Source organism: Camelina sativa, chromosome 10 (genome assembly GCF_030686135.1).
Source record: "Camelina sativa cultivar CO46 ecotype springtype chromosome 10, ASM3068613v1".
NCBI classification, from domain to species: Eukaryota; Viridiplantae; Streptophyta; class Magnoliopsida; order Brassicales; family Brassicaceae; genus Camelina; species Camelina sativa.
The window spans coordinates 2,797,671-2,814,294 of record NC_141889.1 but is presented as its reverse complement, the minus strand read 5'-3'; the positions used below and the strand labels follow the sequence as shown (position 1 = coordinate 2,814,294).

Here is a 16,624-nt window from a genome sequence, read left to right as displayed (position 1 = left end):
TTCCTTCTAGTTTTCTACCAAAATATTCTGGTGAGATTCCTATGATTTTCTACCAAATTAATAAATAATATATAAAATATTTTTTTCCAATAATAATATTAATTCCGAAATTGAATAAAAATAAAATTATCATTAATGATTAATTTGAATAATACATATATATAATTAATCTAAAAGAAATATAAATTCATTTATATCAAATTATTATTCTTTTAAACATATAACATAACCAAATCAATCCAACTGGTATGGTTAATTAGGACTACAAACCGTCCTAAACTGAAATAAACCACCCATCTCCGATGTCGGAGAAAGTATCACCTCTGTGAGGATTTCCATCCTTGCCATAGATTCCTTAGCTTCCTTGTCATAGATTCTTTAGTTTCCTCGCTGCAGCTTACTGGCCTCACCACATCAGAGCCGCTATCCAAGCTACACCGCCGCTGGGATTAAGCTCATGAGAGCGACGTTTTTCCGGAACAGAATCCTTGATCGAAAGATGAAGAAATTACCGCATGTGTTGTTGGACAAACTTGGAGTTCTTGGCGACTTTCTCTGCAAATGAACCAAATACATTTACATAAGTAAGGGTTTCCAGCACAAGCGATCCAAATTTACATTTTCGATGAAGATCGGTCAGATCTGAAGAGACATACCAGTGAATCCAGCCGTGAGATTGGTGATGAGGACGCTGGTGACTGCAAATCAAGTGAGAAACTGCCAACAACGCTTCACGCGAAGAGAAGAACTCACCCAAAAGAAGAAAAAAATTTAAGAGACGAATACCCTCCAGATCTAAGTTTGGGTGGAGGCGTGAAATGTTTTTAAGGGGAGAAAATAGATTAGGTTTATTTAGTTTGTAGGAATTCTGAAGGTAATTTTTTTTTACAGGAAATTAGTAGGAAATAAATTTAGTAAGAAATTGGTAAGAAAAGTTTCTTACCATTTTTATTACGAAATTGTTTCGATACAGTTTTTGTAGGAAATTGGAAAAAAAAATTCTTATTAAATTTATACCGCTTTGATTCTTATTTAATTCCTTCCATTTTCTTACAAATTTTCTTATGACTCTAGATTTTGAAAGAATTTCGTAGGAAATTTCCTACGACTTTCTTACGATTATAGTTTGTAAAAAATTTCATACTAATTCCCTACAACAACTGTTTTTCGTAAAATATTCGTAAGTCTTTTGTAAGAAAATTCTCTTACCAAAATTTTTGTAGGAAATTTGGTAGGATTTCACCATGTTTTCTTGTAGTGTTCGGTATTGAAAGTTCTGGTTAGAGAGTTAACACTTTCATCTTTCAAACGTTAATTAAATACCAAAAGCTAATCCGGTGGGAACAAACTCAATTATTTAAAGTTGGGTGAGAGTAGTTGTTAACTTAAAACTTAATGCACTTGTCATGTCTTTCTCAACGTACATTAATTTTTTTTGCTGCGAAACATATTATAAAATTTAGTTGATACCTGACCATAGCTGACCATTTGAAAACGAGTTGGTTGGCTTACGATGAGTTGACTCTGCTTGCATTATTTACTATCGGATCAGATTGACATTTTTATTTTATACATACCACATTTGATGATTATGTTACAAAATATAATGGTTTAGTGCTTGAGAACTAGCTAGCTTTGTTGGTCGAGCCCATGCCTTGCAAGCTAGTACTGTACTACGTATATTCATCGATCCCTCATCCTAGAGAGTAGAGAGAGACTTGAAACCCCAAAAACCAAAAGCAGTCGGAACATTATAAACATACATACATATAACAGATCAGACTACGTAGTTCAAGTTTCTACAGAAAGCAATGCGTATATAATAAAGTTTTCATAATTCACCATTACAAAATTGTGCATGCCGATATGCCAAAAAAATATGATTCCTCCGTTTCAAAATATAAGATGTTTTAGAGAAGTTTTTTATTTCATAATATAGGATATTTTTAAATTTCTATGCAACTTTTAGATTAGTTGAGTATTTTATATTATGCATTATTGTTTCTGATTGGTTGAACTTATTAAAAGTAAAGTTTTCTAAATTTGTGTGCTTTAGTTAAAACATCCTATACTGTATTTTGGATCGGAGGGAGTATATATTAAGATGAAAGTAACGTAACACAACAGCATCTCACATTAATGAGTTAGTTGGCTGGTAATAATACTACAAAAACAGTGATGTCTTTATCAATTAAAATAGTACTCCCTCTGTTTCACAAAAATTGATGTTTTGACACTTTCACACATATTAAGAAAAATTTTAGTTTTTATTTATAAATTAATTTATAATTATTTTTTGGTAGAGAAAGAAAATATAAACCAATAACAATTCAAAAAATTTAAATATTTTCAATGATTAATTTTTGAAGTGAACAAAACATCAATCTTTGTGGGACAAAAAAATATCCCAAAACATTAATCTTTGTGAGAGACAGGAAGTATTTTTTGTGTGTTCATATTTCGAGAGAATAAACGTTGCAATTAAGATTTAAGACATTGGATTAGGTGTTGCGAATCAGATTCCCTTAACATAGTAGGTCAAAATATAATTAATGTCAGTATTAAAAGGAGTATATCGGTACTGATTGGTAACTATTTACAAAACTGTACAAATATACAGTTTTAAAATTTATCAATCACAAAAACTTTACCAAAAGTTTTACTTTCAATTTTTTGAATAGTTTTTATGTACAACTTTTTTTTATTTACAAGTATTAAGTAACAACTTAAGTTTTTCTGTATAATTTGATGCACAGCACCCATCAGACCCATTATATTAGTACATATTATGTAATAATCTAGTCCTTTTTTGGTTTTATTTAAAAAAAAAAAGATTCTGTTAAAATAAAATAATTAAATACGTACAGATATCTGCAATTCCAAAAGAGGATGGATGGTCACGGAAACAATTAATGATACTAACTGAACATGGACGAGAATTGAGGCAGATACAGTTTGAGAGTCATTGACGTAAAGACAAAAAAGCTTTCTCTAAATGTTCTTCTTTGTTTTGTAACTTTGTCGAATCCAATAAATAGGGCTACGAAAAGTTGTTTTCTAAAAATGGGTGGGTTTATATGAGAAAGGAAAGTTATATAAGCCCAGCTTTAGGCCCAATAATAACAAGTCAATTTTCAGTTTCACTACGGGAGTTCTCTTATTGTTTTTCACTTTTTTTTTTTTTTGTAATATAACTCGACGCTGAGACTTTTAATTTAATCAGTTGTTAAGAAAAATCGATCTTGCTAGTTGGTTTGTTCCAAAGTTCATTCATAGGTAAAAAGAGTTACTAAAATGATAAACCATTAGATAGTAACTTAGAAGAAGAGAAGAGTGTGAAAACAAACTCTTTTGCTTAGAAGTTTAATCGACCATAAGAAGTTGTGATGTACAAAATAAATATATGCGACCTGTTGTAACAACAACAACTCTTTTTACATTACCCTTCTTTCTTTTTTTGCATCTTCTTTTTTACCGTTTCTCTTCTTCTTCCTCAATTTTTTTCTTATTTGTTTACAAAATAGTCCAAAGACGATGCAGAGCTGCTGCTACTCATATATAGACTTCTTCTTCTTCTTTTCTCTTCCGACTGATATTAGTAGCCTGGGAACATTGGCGGCGGTGGGGATGCGTATTGGTGGCCGATGAACGTTGGTATGGTGAAATCATCATCACTTGGAGCTGGTGCTTGAGCCGTTGGGGAGTTGATCTTCGGTGGTCTTGGCGGAGATTGTGACGGCGGTGGCGAAAAGACCGTTGGTGTTGGTGAAGGTTGGACTGGCGATGGCGACGGTTTGACTGGTGTCTGTTGTGGTGGACTGGCCTTTGGCGGGTTAGCTGGAGGAGACAAGACCGGTGGTGGCGGTGAGTTAACAGGTGCTGGTGGCGGCGGAGAGTGAACCGGTGGCGGCGGGGAGTGAACCGGAGGGGGTGGTGGCGAGTGAACAGGTGGCGGTGGCGAATGGACCGGTGGTGGCGGCGGGGAGTAGATTGGCGGCGGTGGCGAAAAGACGGGAGGTGGGGGAGAGTAGACAGGCGGCGGCGGTGGCGAATACACCGGTGGAGGTGGGGGAGAGTAGACAGGCGGCGGCGGTGGCGAATACACCGGCGGTGGTGGAGAGTGAACAGGCGGTGGCGGAGATTGAACCGGTGGTGGCGGAGAGTGCACCGGCGGTGGTGGAGAGTGTACCGGTGGTGGCGGAGAGTGCACAGGAGCCGGAGGCGGAGGTGAGTATACTTGTGGTGGTGGAGAGTTGACCGGAGCCGGAGGCGGAGAATGAACCAGCGGAGGTTGTGATTGAGGTGGAGGAGGGCTGCGCCTTTTCGTCACTGGAGATTGATCATAAGGATCATCCGGTTGCGGTGACTCTTTTGGCGGTTGTGGTTTTTGAACCGGCCGAGATGGAACTGCCGGAGTTGGAACTGGAGATGGTTTGTGAACCGGCGATGGTTTTTGAACCGGAGTAGTTGGAACTGGCGCTGGTTTGTGAACCGGCGTAGTTGGAAACGGCGATGGTTTGTATACTGGCGATGGTTCGTGAACCGGTGTAGTTGGAACTGGCGATGGTTTGTGAACCGGCGTAGATGGAACCGGCGATGGTTCCGATGGAGTTGAAGAGCCATCACCTCCGCCACCAGCACACTTGTCCTTGCTACAATCAACTGGGCGGTTAATCACGACAGCACATTCCTGGGAAGATCGTTGGTCAGGTCGAGCAGGCAAGCAATTACGTGTGTCGTCCAATGCAATTTCCTTGCGAGCACCACCTGGAACACACGAACCACCTTGTCCATTGAAGTAATTGTACGAGTAAGTGAAGTTCACCAAATTAGGCAACTTGCAAATGTTATCCGGTACAAGTCCTGTGAGTTTGTTCCCGGAGATATCAAATTCCTCCACACCGGTCAACCCGACAAAGCTAGTCGGGAGACGACCAATGAACGAGTTCTTGCTTGCATCGAAAACTGTTACATTCGATAACTTGCCGATTTCGGACGGAAAACAACCTCCCAAAGCATTGTCCATAAAGACAATCTCGTTGAGATTCTTCATATTGCCGATACTCTTAGGGATACAACCAGTGAATTTGTTGTTAGCAAAAGTCACAACCGAGGCCGGAGATTCCCCTAGAGATTCAGGAATCACCGAGGTGAATCTATTGTTGTTCAAGAAAATGGCGTCGAGTTGTTTCTTGAAAAGCTCAGGAGGGACTTGACCTTCGAAATCGTTGAACCTAAGGTCGAAGTATTTGACATCAGGCCAAGAGAGGACGACGTTAGGGAAAGATCCAACGAAACGGTTGTTACTGACATCGAATTCGTGCATTAGCTTCAGCTTCTCAAAGCTTTTAGGTATAATCCCGCAAAACCGGTTTGAATTCAAATGGAACATAGCAACATCCGTCATCAAACCAAGCTCAGCAGGCAAATGCCCTGCGATATCCGCACCGTTGAGGTCAACACCAGCTACAACCGTGACCTCAGAATCATCAAGAGCTGGCGCACAAACCACACCGGTGTAGCTACATACGTGCGACCCATGCCAGTTTCCCGTGGTGTTAAACGGGTCTGAATATATTGCCTTTTTCAAAGCCTGAAGAGCTATGTAAGCTTTCTTGAGCCTTGTGTTGGCAAATGTAGCCTTGAGATCAACCTCGTATTCAATGTCATCAGGAAGTTCGCCATTCTCTGGTAACATTAAGAGCTGTCGCTGCACAATGAAGGCAGCTTCTGTATCGGTTAAGGCAAATGTGACAAAGGAAGAAGATAAGAAGGAGAAGAATAAGAGGAAGAAGCAGCAGCCAAAGGACGGAGGTTTAGCCATGGCTAAAACAAAAACCTTGGAAAAGGCCCAAGGCTGCTTATAGAAGGGCATGAGAGGGTTCGAGGAGGACACAAAGCTGTATTATATTGATAAGCTAACGGTTTTTCATTTTGAAATCACCAACGGTTTCCCTTAACATACTTTTTCTATAATTAGGCCAACTCTTGATTTTAAGGATTTTGCTTCAGATCCGGAGGACATATTATCAATAATAGAAATGGTGGTTAAAAGAAACAAGTAAAAAAGCTAAAGCAGACTCTCTAAATCAAAACCGGTCACTATTATAGGACACATCCTTCAAAAAACGAGAGGCAGATGATTCATTACCGAACATCACGCAATGACACAAACCCTATTTGTCTCTCACCAGTTCACGTGTGCTGCAAGATACCTCCCCTGAGGGATTACGAACGATGTTTATATGCAAATCCAAGGGATCAAGACACAAACAATGGTAAATTCAATGTTTCTTCACAAGAGCTCCCTTGGCTTTTTCTCATAAGCAGTTTCTTCTCTATTCTAAACATTTCAAATTCCCTAGAATGACCAAAAAATTCTTAGTTAAAAATCTTTTTCTAAGAATGATGTGAAAACAAAAGTATCAAACATTTTCATTTCCTATACTTGCAATTTCATCGATTACGTCGTCCTTGTTTAGTCCATGATCCTTACAAACTTCACTGAAGGGTTAAAAATTTGCACTTCCGCTAATATGAATGGCTAAATTGCTAATATAAATCGTTAGACTATACATGTCAATAACTTATCGCATAAAACGCCATCCAAATAAAAAATCGCATTACTATGCAGTATAATACCATTCCCCGTGGCAAATCGTTACATTTTACTAGACATAAGTTCTGTAATTGTGTACATGTTTCTAAGGTAAATTTACCTTGACAGTAAGATGAGAAAATAATCAATTACTACTAAAAGAATTTATAAATTTCATTTTGAAAAAAGAAACAATGTTCTAGAAGGTGTAAAGTATATATGATATATGAAATAAATAAAAAAAGAATTTAAATTTGCCGATCATACTAATACTACCAAATATTTCCTAGTTAGCATAGACAATATTTAAGAGACACAAAAAACCAATGCTATTTCCATCCCATTAGATCCCTTTATAAGGCTCTCTTTAGCCTCACTCTATACAACAAACAAAACCCTCTCCACATTCGTCACCCACACTTTCTATTCTTTATCTCTATTCATAGTAATTCATCTACACTTCCTAAAGCTTTCACATTCTGGGCTTCACCATCCTTACCGGCACAACCTGAGAATATGTAGCAGCTTCTTTAGCAAAACTTCACCAACACAAGTGACGTTGTTTGGTATGTGATCTTTATCTATATTTACCTGGTCCTCCTTCAATGAGCTATCATCGTTGTTTGCTTCTCTTTCGCGTTTTCTGCTAACCTCTCCCTTCTCCTCTTCTTCATCTTCTTCTTCTCTGAAATTTTGACCTGACGCCTCTGTAGATAGAAGAAAAATCAATGGAGGCCAGAGTTTAGACTAGACATAATTTTACCATCAGGGAGAGACGAGCACACAAGTTCTAAGCAAAAGACATTCATGTGTGGGTTGGGTGATAAATAGATAGCAGACCAGATCTCATATACATGTCCTTCACTTCTTTGATTATCCTCAAGTCATATCAACTCTATGTTCAGCACCAAAGCCTTCTAAAAGCCAATGCAGAGTTAACTTAAGGACTGACTTAATCAAAAGTTTTCGCCTAATTCTAAAATAGATTTTACAATATGAACATAGTATAGTCTAATTGGGTACAAGACCATAAGAAGAAGAAAAGGACAAAAAGGGAAGATGCCAAACGTATAACTCATCATGAGGGGGTTCGACTAAACGAGGTAAGCAAAGGATACCTGAGTGTTTGGTTTCTTCATGACATGTCCTTGAACATTGGACAGCAGTTCCCAAGGTACCGTTTCCGTTGGAATTTTGAGGCTTGCTTCTTAATGTATTTTTTTGAGAACGAAACTCAGAAGACGCCTCGGAATGAGCTAGTTTCTTTCCAAAGTTAACCTTTTGCCAGCAGCCATTTTGTAAGACAGTAAACTGCAAAACAAGAATGTTGTCAGTTTCACTAAAGGATTACAGAACAAACGAGGTCATAAAAGAAATAGCAAGAGAATCCGCGAACCTGATCAGTGGATTTGGGAGAGTTAGACGGCACATCACGAGTTCTAGAAAGTCTCTTCTGATTCTCTCCTCCAAGGAAGGAATACAACTGCCTAACAAAGGAGTTCTCCAAATAATCGAGATATGAGTTGTGTTTCTCATTCGTCCACTCAGCACATTCATCCTGCAAAAGGAAACGAGAATGATGTTAATAAACCATTAGACAACACACTTAGTCAACCAATTTTACAATCAGCTGCAACAAAAAAAAAGAAACAAGTCTTAACTTTTTACCGCACAATGTAAGAAGAACTTCATTGGCACAACGCATTAGTAAAAGGATTGCAATAATAAGCCAAAGGCATATCAAACAATGAAAAAAAGTGTGGTATGTGTATATGTACCAACCACAAATCACCAACTATAATTACTAGTTTAAAAGCAAGGATTTTTCGAATTGGCCGTTGGAAATGGATTATGATTGATACATATCTGAAGGGGTAAATTATAGATCTCAAGATCATCAGATTAGGCAAAGAGATTAGCCTCGGCGTCCAAAGAGTTGTTGAAAAATTTGAAATCATCTTGTTGTGCTAATAAGGGGGGACAAAAGAAACCCAAAGCAATCGCATTTAGAATACAAACCTGTGTAAAACAGATCTGAAGTTTCCTTCCCATATATAACAACACCAAAAGCTAACATAAATAAATTAGTTTCCAAATCGATACGAACAAACCAAAAAAGCAAAGATATTTTTGGTTTGTGTGTTTTTTACTAATTTCATTACGAAAAAAAATATCTAAAAATCTCCATAGAAGCAGAAAAATATAGTATAATTTTTTATTTTTTTTTCCTTCTAATATACGAATCTAAGTTCAAATTCTAAGAAACTCTCCTAACTATAATATAGAAAAATCAAAAACGAGACCTAGAAAGGGAAGCAAAGAGGAAGATTTTGTGATGGTTTTTTACCAGTTTCGAATCAGCATCGCAACGAGAGGTATCAGCGGTGACACCGGACTCGAGCGAGTTGGATAGAGTCGACTCGCTCTGATGAGATTCAGAAGACGCCTCCTCCGCAGCGCCACGATCCATCTCCAAAGAAACAATATTCACCCTGAAATCATTCTCCATCGTTCCTCTCTCTGATTCCTAAACAAAAGAAAACTAATGATAATATCTGCGTCGTCTCTCCTTAGGATTAAAAAAAATGGTTCTTCTACGAAAGAGCCAAAGAGACCTTAAAGAGAGAGAGAGAGAGAGAGAGAGAGAGGGTAACGAGAATGAAGAAGAAATAGAAAGAGAGAGATGAAAAAGGAAAAAAAAAAGAGAGAAAGAGAAAATATCCACATGGCGTCGCTTTTACACGTGTTATAGTATGCCACGTCATCAGGGTGGCTGATAAAAATATCTTAATACAAATATGCAACAATCTCGTGTTTTCACTTAAATCACTCAAGATAATTATGTAGAATTGAAAACACCACTTGACCATAACAGTTACGTAGTTGTTGTTAAAAGGGATCTTTTAATCTTTTTTTATACCGTGTTTTGGGAATGTTGGTAATATTCATATACTTTAAACTATTAAAGCATGACATCCTCATCGTAGAATCCTTGCAATGTATGTGAACAGACGCTAAATATTTCTTGAGGTGACTAATCTCTGATTAATAAAAATAAATTTGCAACATGGTGCAGTATCATTTAAAAACTTAACAAAGTATTTTCTGAACTCTGAACTCCAAAGTCATAGTAACAAACTAACAAATGCTACGATTTTGTGAACTTCACGAAATAGCCGATCAACCGTCCACATATACACGACGGACATTCATTGTAAAATGACATCAAAACTGAAACACTTGTGATATCGGCATACCAAAAAGAACTAATAAGTTTCAAATTGGAACAGTAGCAACGGAGAGGAGCTTAACTTATTGCGACCCCAAAAGACTAATGTAACAGGTTATTGTCTCGATTCCAAAAATAATTGTATGCACGGCCGGACCTTTTTTGTTGACGTACAAAAGAAAAACCAAAATTGTGATACTTGAAGATATATATATACATATGTCTATAAGGCTTTGAGGCCTTTGATCCATATCTTTAATAGTTTGAGAAAGAAAAATAAAAAATACAATTCTTCCAACCAATTCACAATTCATATAACATAGTACCACATTAATCGGCTCTTACCACACACACACAATATGATTAGCAAACAAAAAAACATACTGGAGAAAGAAGTAAAATTATAATTTTGGTTAACCATATTAGCTTCTAAAATTTGAATTTCTAAAATCATATATCTATATTACAAAATTGCCATTCCTCTGTACATCACATCAGAACAAACAAGCGATAATAATTTCATTTAATGGTAGAAGTAAATTCATTTAATCATAATTGGAAAACATCAATTTGGTTCGCCGGAGAATTGTCGCACCGAACAAGCAACCACCTGAGCCCATTGCTTCAACCTCAGCTTCATCGTCTCCGGATCATCACCTTTTTCAATTCTCCACCGTCAGATCATTAAAAAAAAAAAAAAAAAAAAGAGATTTCAGAAAATTCAAAAATTCACACATACCTTGATCAACGATCGTCGTGCTCGAATTGCTGACTTCACCTTCCGATGCGATCGACGAAAGAGACGATGTTCGTGACAATCTGTTACTATACTGTTTATTAACGGCGCAATATAAACCAAGAGCTGGTAGAGTTTCAGATAGTCTCGGATCTAAATCAGGCGAATCCGGCTCGAATCCGAATCCAAGCTCGATACATCCCTTGAGCTCTTCAAGATCTTCGTCCGACACGCTTTTACTCCTACCAAGTCGCCCCGATGGCCGTTTTCCCTTTTTCTTTAGCCAAGCTTCTTCTCTATCTGCGTCTGGCGACCATGAATGTTGCTTTACTAGCGGTTTAGGCGGTGGTGCAAATCGTTTCGACATTTTCAAAGCGGCTAGGTTTTTTTTTTCCTTTGTTTGGGGTTAATCTCTTTTTTTTTTTTTTTTTTTTTTTTTTATGGTGTTTTAAATCTGTACGGCAAAAACGCGTGCAAAGCACTTCTTTTATATATATACACACTTAATTAATTTATTTTATTAGCATAAAATGTTAAATTACCATGTTTTCCGATTTCTTTTAATTTTTGGTTTTAACTAAAATTGGCATGGCTTGTTTGATAAATGGAAATATAATTTTCATAAATGAGAAAGATTTCCTCTAATATTTGAATTTGATTTGTTTACCTTTTCTTTTTTACCATTTACTTAGATGTCATCATCATGTCTACTAAAATGTAATTACAGTACTATAAGTTTGTTTTGATCGTTTATTACATTACCACATTCTGAAAATTTCTAGATTTACATTACCAATCTTTTACTACTTTAATTAGTAGAAGGTCACCATGACTGACTTTAGTAGTAAAATATACAATTTAGAACTGCATGAATTGCTTCTTCTTTTTGTAAAGTGCTCAAACAGAAGAAAGAAAAAGACGAGGACCAAAATATGAAACTCGACAAAACAATTCTGTATGCCTCGACTTACACAATTAAAATTCACTTTATCATTACATAGTAGAATCAAACAGTGACATCGCTTACACAAAAAAAAAGTGAAAATGAGAATTAACAGAGAAATAGAGACTCTGAGTCTCTCTGACAAAAGTATCCATTTTGGGTCAACCGGATCCGGTCCACGGCTGGTAACATTTTTTTAAGTCTTCAACAAACGTGGCCATTAAAGTACTAGTAGTAATGTTTTCTCATTCTCTCTATCAATAATTATTAGGGTTGTTGTTGAAATTTTATAAATTCAATAAAAATGATTTGGAGTTGTCATGTTTATTTCTTAAAGTCGCCTTATTTTAAGAAGAAAAATCGATTACAACCTAAAAAAATAAAAGTCATTAGATGTTTCATTAAACGATTACCACCAACTTTGATGTGTGTTTAAACGCAATTATTTCCTCCGACACACTAATTAAAAGACTGATTACATTGTTTGAACAAAAAAAAATGAATTCTCAATAGATTTATTAAGCACAAAGAAAAAACAAAAACAAAGTGCCATCTTTTCTGTAACCCAATAATTTATAGTAGAACCAAAAGATTTGAGAGGATTCAACGATTGAAACCGTTCACACGTCTCGTCCTTTGCCGAGTGACTTTCTGCTAAAGTAAACCACAAGCTGTCCACATGACTAAGACAGGCTGTGCCCATTGCCGAAATAAAGAAGCTTTCTTTGTTGTGACTTAACCTTCGTAAGCAAAGTTGGAATCTTTTTCCCACCCAAAGTCTTCCTTGACCAGAGATATATATATAAACCTGGTTCAAAATTGATTGGAACCGGTTTGATTTGAATACAGTGGCATTGGTTTTTCAAAAAAAAATATCACCAGTAATCACCACAAGAGCAGACTCCATCCTTGAAATGATGAAACCGGTTTGAATCCCTCACAATGATCTCTCTCTCAGTGATTCTTGATATGAACTTTGTTACGCTATGGCAATCACCGCATACCCTGAGATTCTTGAAGATCTGAATCGTTGTCTTTGCAGGAGTGGCGATAAGTGCAAATGCAATAGCCAATCTTTCACTATGCCTCATGAGGATATGCTCTTTTTCATCGTCTTCAACATCCTGCAACACAAATCTATGATCCGGTACATATCCAACCATCTTCAGTTTCGCGTGTAATGCTGTTAATTCTCTGTATATCTCTTCATACATTGGATGTGTTTGGTTTCCCGTGTAAAAGACTTCTACTTTGTTGTTTACTTCCATCGAGCTCCAACCCGGTGTTTTCCTCAAACCTTTCCCTCGGGCCATGGACCTTATTGTATCAACTCCTTCCCATTTTCCAGCAGTAGCATACATGTTTGACAATAGAACGTGATAGCCAACATGCTCGGGATCAACCTCGAACAAATGTTCAGATGCAACTTTTCCCAGATCGATGTTTCCATGGACTCTACAAGCGCTGAGAAGAGTTCCCCAAATAGATGCATCAGGCTGAAGTGGCATGCTTCTTATAAAGTTAAACGCGGTTTCTAACTGACCAGCTCGACCAAACAAATCTACCATACAACCGTAGTGTTTCAAGCTCGGTGTTATGCCATAATCTGTTTGCATCATATCAAAGCACCATTGACCTTCGTCTACTAGCCCAGAATGGCTACAAGCTGACAACAGAGTCACAAATGTAATGTGATCTGGTTTCACTCCTTCGTCAAGCATGTCTCTAAACAGCATCACTGCTTTCTTCCCATGCCCATGAAACCCATGACACGCTATTAGGGTGTTCCATGGTACCGAGTTGACTCTCGGGATTTGATAAAACAAAGAGAGTGCATCCTCTAGTCGTCCACATTTTCCATACATATCAGCAAGGCTTGTGCCAACAAAAACATCCAAATAAAGACCGTTCTTCAAGAGACGACCATGGAGTTTCATACCTTGACGCAATGCTCCAGCCTGAGCACAAGCAGGCAAAACGCTCACCCAAGTCCCTTGGTTAGGAACTATCTCTCCACCTTCTTCCTCCATTACGTTATACATTTCCATTGCTTCACTAGCAAAACCATTCTGCGAATAACCAGATATTATAGTATTCCACGAAATGACATCTTTATTCGGGAGCCAATTAAACACTGCTCTCGCTAAATCTACAAGGCCTAGTTTTGCATACATAACCACAACTGCATTTCCAATGGTAACATCTTCCAAGAACCAGCCTTTCCTCAAAGTGAAACCCAACACAGATCCACAAGCACGAATGTCCCCTAACTGCGCAAGTACAGAAGCCAAACAAATCAAAGTAAGGCAATCTGGTTGAACTCTACTTAACCTCATCTCCTGAAACAGATAAATCGCTCTAAGCGGCTGCTCATTCAGCACGTAAGCCTTAATAATGGAATTCCAAGAAATCAAATCTCTCACAATCATCCTGTCAAAAACCTTCTGACAATCCCTAAGGCTACCAAACTCAGCATACAGATCAATCAGCTTGTTGGAGACAAACAACTCAGACTCCAGTCCATGTTTGATCGAGTACGAATGAATCGTAACTCCTCTATTAAAATCACCAGCTTCTGTGCAAGCCGAAAGGAGACTTACAACAGTAACTGAATCCATAGCTCTCAACCCATCAGACAAAGCCAACGCCTCTTTAGCATTCCCACTTTGACAATACCCTGAAATCATCGCATTCCAAGAACCCATATCTCGAACAGGCATTACATCAAACAGCCTGCGTGCATTACCCACCACTCCATACCGACAATACAAATGAATCAGCGACGCAGCAACGTAGACATCCCACAAAAACCCAAACTTCAAAGCTAAGCAATGAATCTTATCCCCATCAATCACATTCCTACAAGCTTTCAAAACCGAAGGGAAAGTTCGGTAATCAGGTCCAAGTCCAGAACTCGACATAAACAGACTAAAACACCTAATAACCCCTGAAGAATCTCCCGCACGGCTATAACCAGAGATCATCGAATTCCAAGCATAAACATCTCTGTTCTCGATATGATCAAACGTATGCCTAGCCAACGCAACGTTCCCAAGATAACAGTAGTGATTAACAAGTTTAGCTGAGATACAAACGTTTCGGATCGATTCAGATACAACGAGACGTGCGTGAAGGCATTTCGCTGACTGCAAATTAGTGCAGTATCTGAAAAGTGTGTGGACATCATCAATCTCTTTACTTTCATTCCAACCATTCACACGCTCTTGCAAAGCATTTGCAGATACTGAAAAATCTCGAACTACAGCTCCGACGGACTTCAAAACTCCTTTAAAGCGCCCACCTTTGCAGGTCGGAACCTGTCTGAACAGTAAAAAGGTTCCAAATTTTTCATTAAATTTTCGAGGGAAGATGAGAATATTCAGAGGAAATTGATTTCATTTATGTACCTCAACATACATACAATCAGGGGGCTCTTGAAACCTTCCGACGACTCCTTTAGGATTATTAACTCACACAAGATTATCAAACTCACGAATAGTGATGAGTGAGTGAATTAGTAGAGATGGTGGTTGAATGAGTCAGAGAGGCGATATTGCGAAGGTGAACTGAAAAGTCCGACGGAGGCTTTAGGAGAGGTATTGGTTTAGGATTTAGAAAGAATTTTAATGACTTTAAAAGTTTGGTAAAATATGTTGTTATTCAATCAAGACTTTTAAAAACTCTTTAAAAATTTGGTGTTATTGGTTGTGGATTTGTAAAAAGTTATCTAAAATCTTGATAAATCTAGTGTTATTGGATTAAGAGTTTTATAAAGTCATTAAAAATTTTATGTTATTCAAGTAAAACAAAAGAATCTTAGATTGTTAATGAATTCAAATTTATGTTATTGGTTTAAGATTTTATATCATTTCCTTCATAACAAAAGTCATGAAAAATCTTTCATCAAATAGAAAGATTTTACAAGATTAGAAAAAACAAATCATCAAGATTTTAAAAAACTTCCTAAACAATCTCTTAGAATCCTTCATTTTTAACTTTCAATTTTCTATGATTCTAACAATCAGCAAGAACATAAAGTCATTAAAATTCTTTCTAAATCATAAACCAATACCTCCCCTTAGAGACGACCGTCAGGATTTTAGTTGAAATCGATCGACCGGTTCATAGATTTTTCTTCTTTAATTGCGTTTTTGGGATTTAATTAGAACCCGGTTTAATTTGTAAATTGTACGGTCTAACCACAAAACTTGAAAAAACAAAAAAAAACGCTAAATAAGGTAACTAAGATTTGAGTCCAATAAGGCCCAAATTGTTTGGTAGATGGGTGTAGCCCAAATAGTATATAGCCGTTGCCTAGACGGAGAGTGTTTGTAGTTCTAAGCAATTATGGAGAATGTAAAGAGGAACATAATTGACAACTATATTGTTTAGCCAAAGAGGAAATCTTGTTTAGCCAAAGTAATCTGTCTGACATACGTTGCTCAAGCAGAGCCAATAACTGACAACTATATTCTCTTCCATTGAGAAGTGAGAACCAATTGATCCAGACCACATGGTTTGGAATTGGATTGCGTGTAAGAGTACAATGCAACCATTCACTTCACATGCATTTACTATGAAAATAGTTCTTTTTAAGAAAACAAATTAAAAGGATTTAGTATTACATATTGGACTCACAATCTTTCTTTGCCTCGAAGCTTTCTTCAAACCATAAGTTTTTGTTATATTTTAATAATTTGCATCGTGAGATGATCTCCAACCAATAGACATCTTTCTTAAGAGTTCAACTACTCTTATAACAACTTTAGTTCTTCTAGATACAAAATTATAATATATGGGCATGACATATATTCTTTTTCTTTATCGTGGTTTTAGCTACTTTTTTAATTTTGTTAGATTTATTTGAATTTTATTATTTATCTTAGTCAAGGAAAGTTACAAAGCGTTCGAACTTGCTATACATATTTAACTTTTTTTTTTCGTTAAAAAGGTGTCATATATATCGTCTAAACTTCATGGATTTTATAAGATCTCTTTACGTATTGGATTCGTGTCATTTTTCATTAATCGTTTCTCTTTTGTATCATCGTCCTCACTACTTATCGTTTTAGCATCTCTCTTTTGTGTTGTTTCTTCTGGTTGTTCAAGTTTTCGTTG

The 16,624-nt window shown here is 37.0% G+C and overlaps 3 protein-coding genes, 1 long non-coding RNA gene and 1 pseudogene across 7 annotated transcripts; all 5 read right to left on the bottom strand.

The window, feature by feature from the left end:
• Positions 1-168: 168 nt before the first annotated feature.
• On the bottom strand, positions 169-982 carry LOC104716755 (uncharacterized). The gene is made up of 2 exons (XR_756138.3): positions 657-982; positions 169-555 (listed from the first exon to the last, which is right to left on the bottom strand). It is a non-coding gene; the product is annotated as an uncharacterized LOC104716755 (long non-coding RNA).
• Positions 983-3,253: 2,271 nt separating this feature from the next.
• LOC104716754 (pollen-specific leucine-rich repeat extensin-like protein 4 pseudogene) lies at positions 3,254-6,069 on the bottom strand (annotated as a pseudogene). The gene has a single exon (XR_015568878.1). The product of XR_015568878.1 is annotated as a pollen-specific leucine-rich repeat extensin-like protein 4 pseudogene (transcript).
• A 678-nt stretch (positions 6,070-6,747) lies between these two features.
• Positions 6,748-9,321, bottom strand: LOC104716753 (cold-regulated protein 28). The gene is made up of 5 exons (XM_010434183.2): positions 8,946-9,321; positions 7,995-8,156; positions 7,717-7,909; positions 7,190-7,305; positions 6,748-7,106 (listed from the first exon to the last, which is right to left on the bottom strand). Exons 1-5 carry the CDS (start codon positions 9,105-9,107, stop codon positions 7,071-7,073), a joined length of 669 nt encoding a protein of 222 aa, XP_010432485.1. The 5' UTR covers positions 9,108-9,321; the 3' UTR covers positions 6,748-7,070.
• Positions 9,322-10,234: 913 nt separating this feature from the next.
• Positions 10,235-11,072, bottom strand: LOC104716752 (uncharacterized). The gene is made up of 2 exons (XM_010434182.2): positions 10,567-11,072; positions 10,235-10,484 (listed from the first exon to the last, which is right to left on the bottom strand). The coding sequence occupies exons 1-2, from the start codon at positions 10,928-10,930 to the stop codon at positions 10,393-10,395; spliced, it is 456 nt and encodes a 151-aa protein (XP_010432484.1). The 5' UTR covers positions 10,931-11,072; the 3' UTR covers positions 10,235-10,392.
• An 861-nt stretch (positions 11,073-11,933) lies between these two features.
• On the bottom strand, positions 11,934-15,709 carry LOC104716750 (pentatricopeptide repeat-containing protein At4g33990-like). 3 transcript variants are annotated; one of them, XM_087470607.1, is made up of 3 exons: positions 15,579-15,709; positions 14,914-15,091; positions 11,934-14,827 (listed from the first exon to the last, which is right to left on the bottom strand). In XM_087470607.1, exons 2-3 carry the CDS (start codon positions 14,919-14,921, stop codon positions 12,382-12,384), a joined length of 2,454 nt encoding a protein of 817 aa, XP_087326733.1. In that variant the 5' UTR covers positions 14,922-15,091; positions 15,579-15,709; the 3' UTR covers positions 11,934-12,381. The 3 variants fall into 3 exon arrangements, with proteins under 3 accessions (XP_087326733.1, XP_010432482.1, XP_087326734.1); XM_010434180.3 differs by lacking the exon at positions 15,579-15,709 and having other exon boundaries at positions 14,914-15,151; XM_087470608.1 differs by lacking the exon at positions 15,579-15,709 and having other exon boundaries at positions 11,934-14,823; positions 14,914-15,077.
• Between the last annotated feature and the right edge of the window lie 915 nt (positions 15,710-16,624).

Bases quoted from the DNA above. Each gene is read 5' to 3' on its own strand.
- LOC104716753 (XM_010434183.2), bottom strand. From the start codon at position 9,107: ATGGAGAATGATTTCAGGGTGAATATTGTTTCTTTGGAGATGGATCGT. The intron at 7,910-7,994 runs GTTCGCGGATTC...CTTGTTTTGCAG, and splicing joins CTCCCAAATCCACTGATCAG to TTTACTGTCTTACAAAATGG. The intron at 7,107-7,189 runs GTAAATATAGAT...ACATATTCTCAG, and splicing joins GCTCATTGAAGGAGGACCAG to GTTGTGCCGGTAAGGATGGT.
- LOC104716752 (XM_010434182.2), bottom strand. From the start codon at position 10,930: ATGTCGAAACGATTTGCACCACCGCCTAAACCGCTAGTAAAGCAACAT. The intron at 10,485-10,566 runs GTATGTGTGAAT...GAATTGAAAAAG, and splicing joins CACGACGATCGTTGATCAAG to GTGATGATCCGGAGACGATG.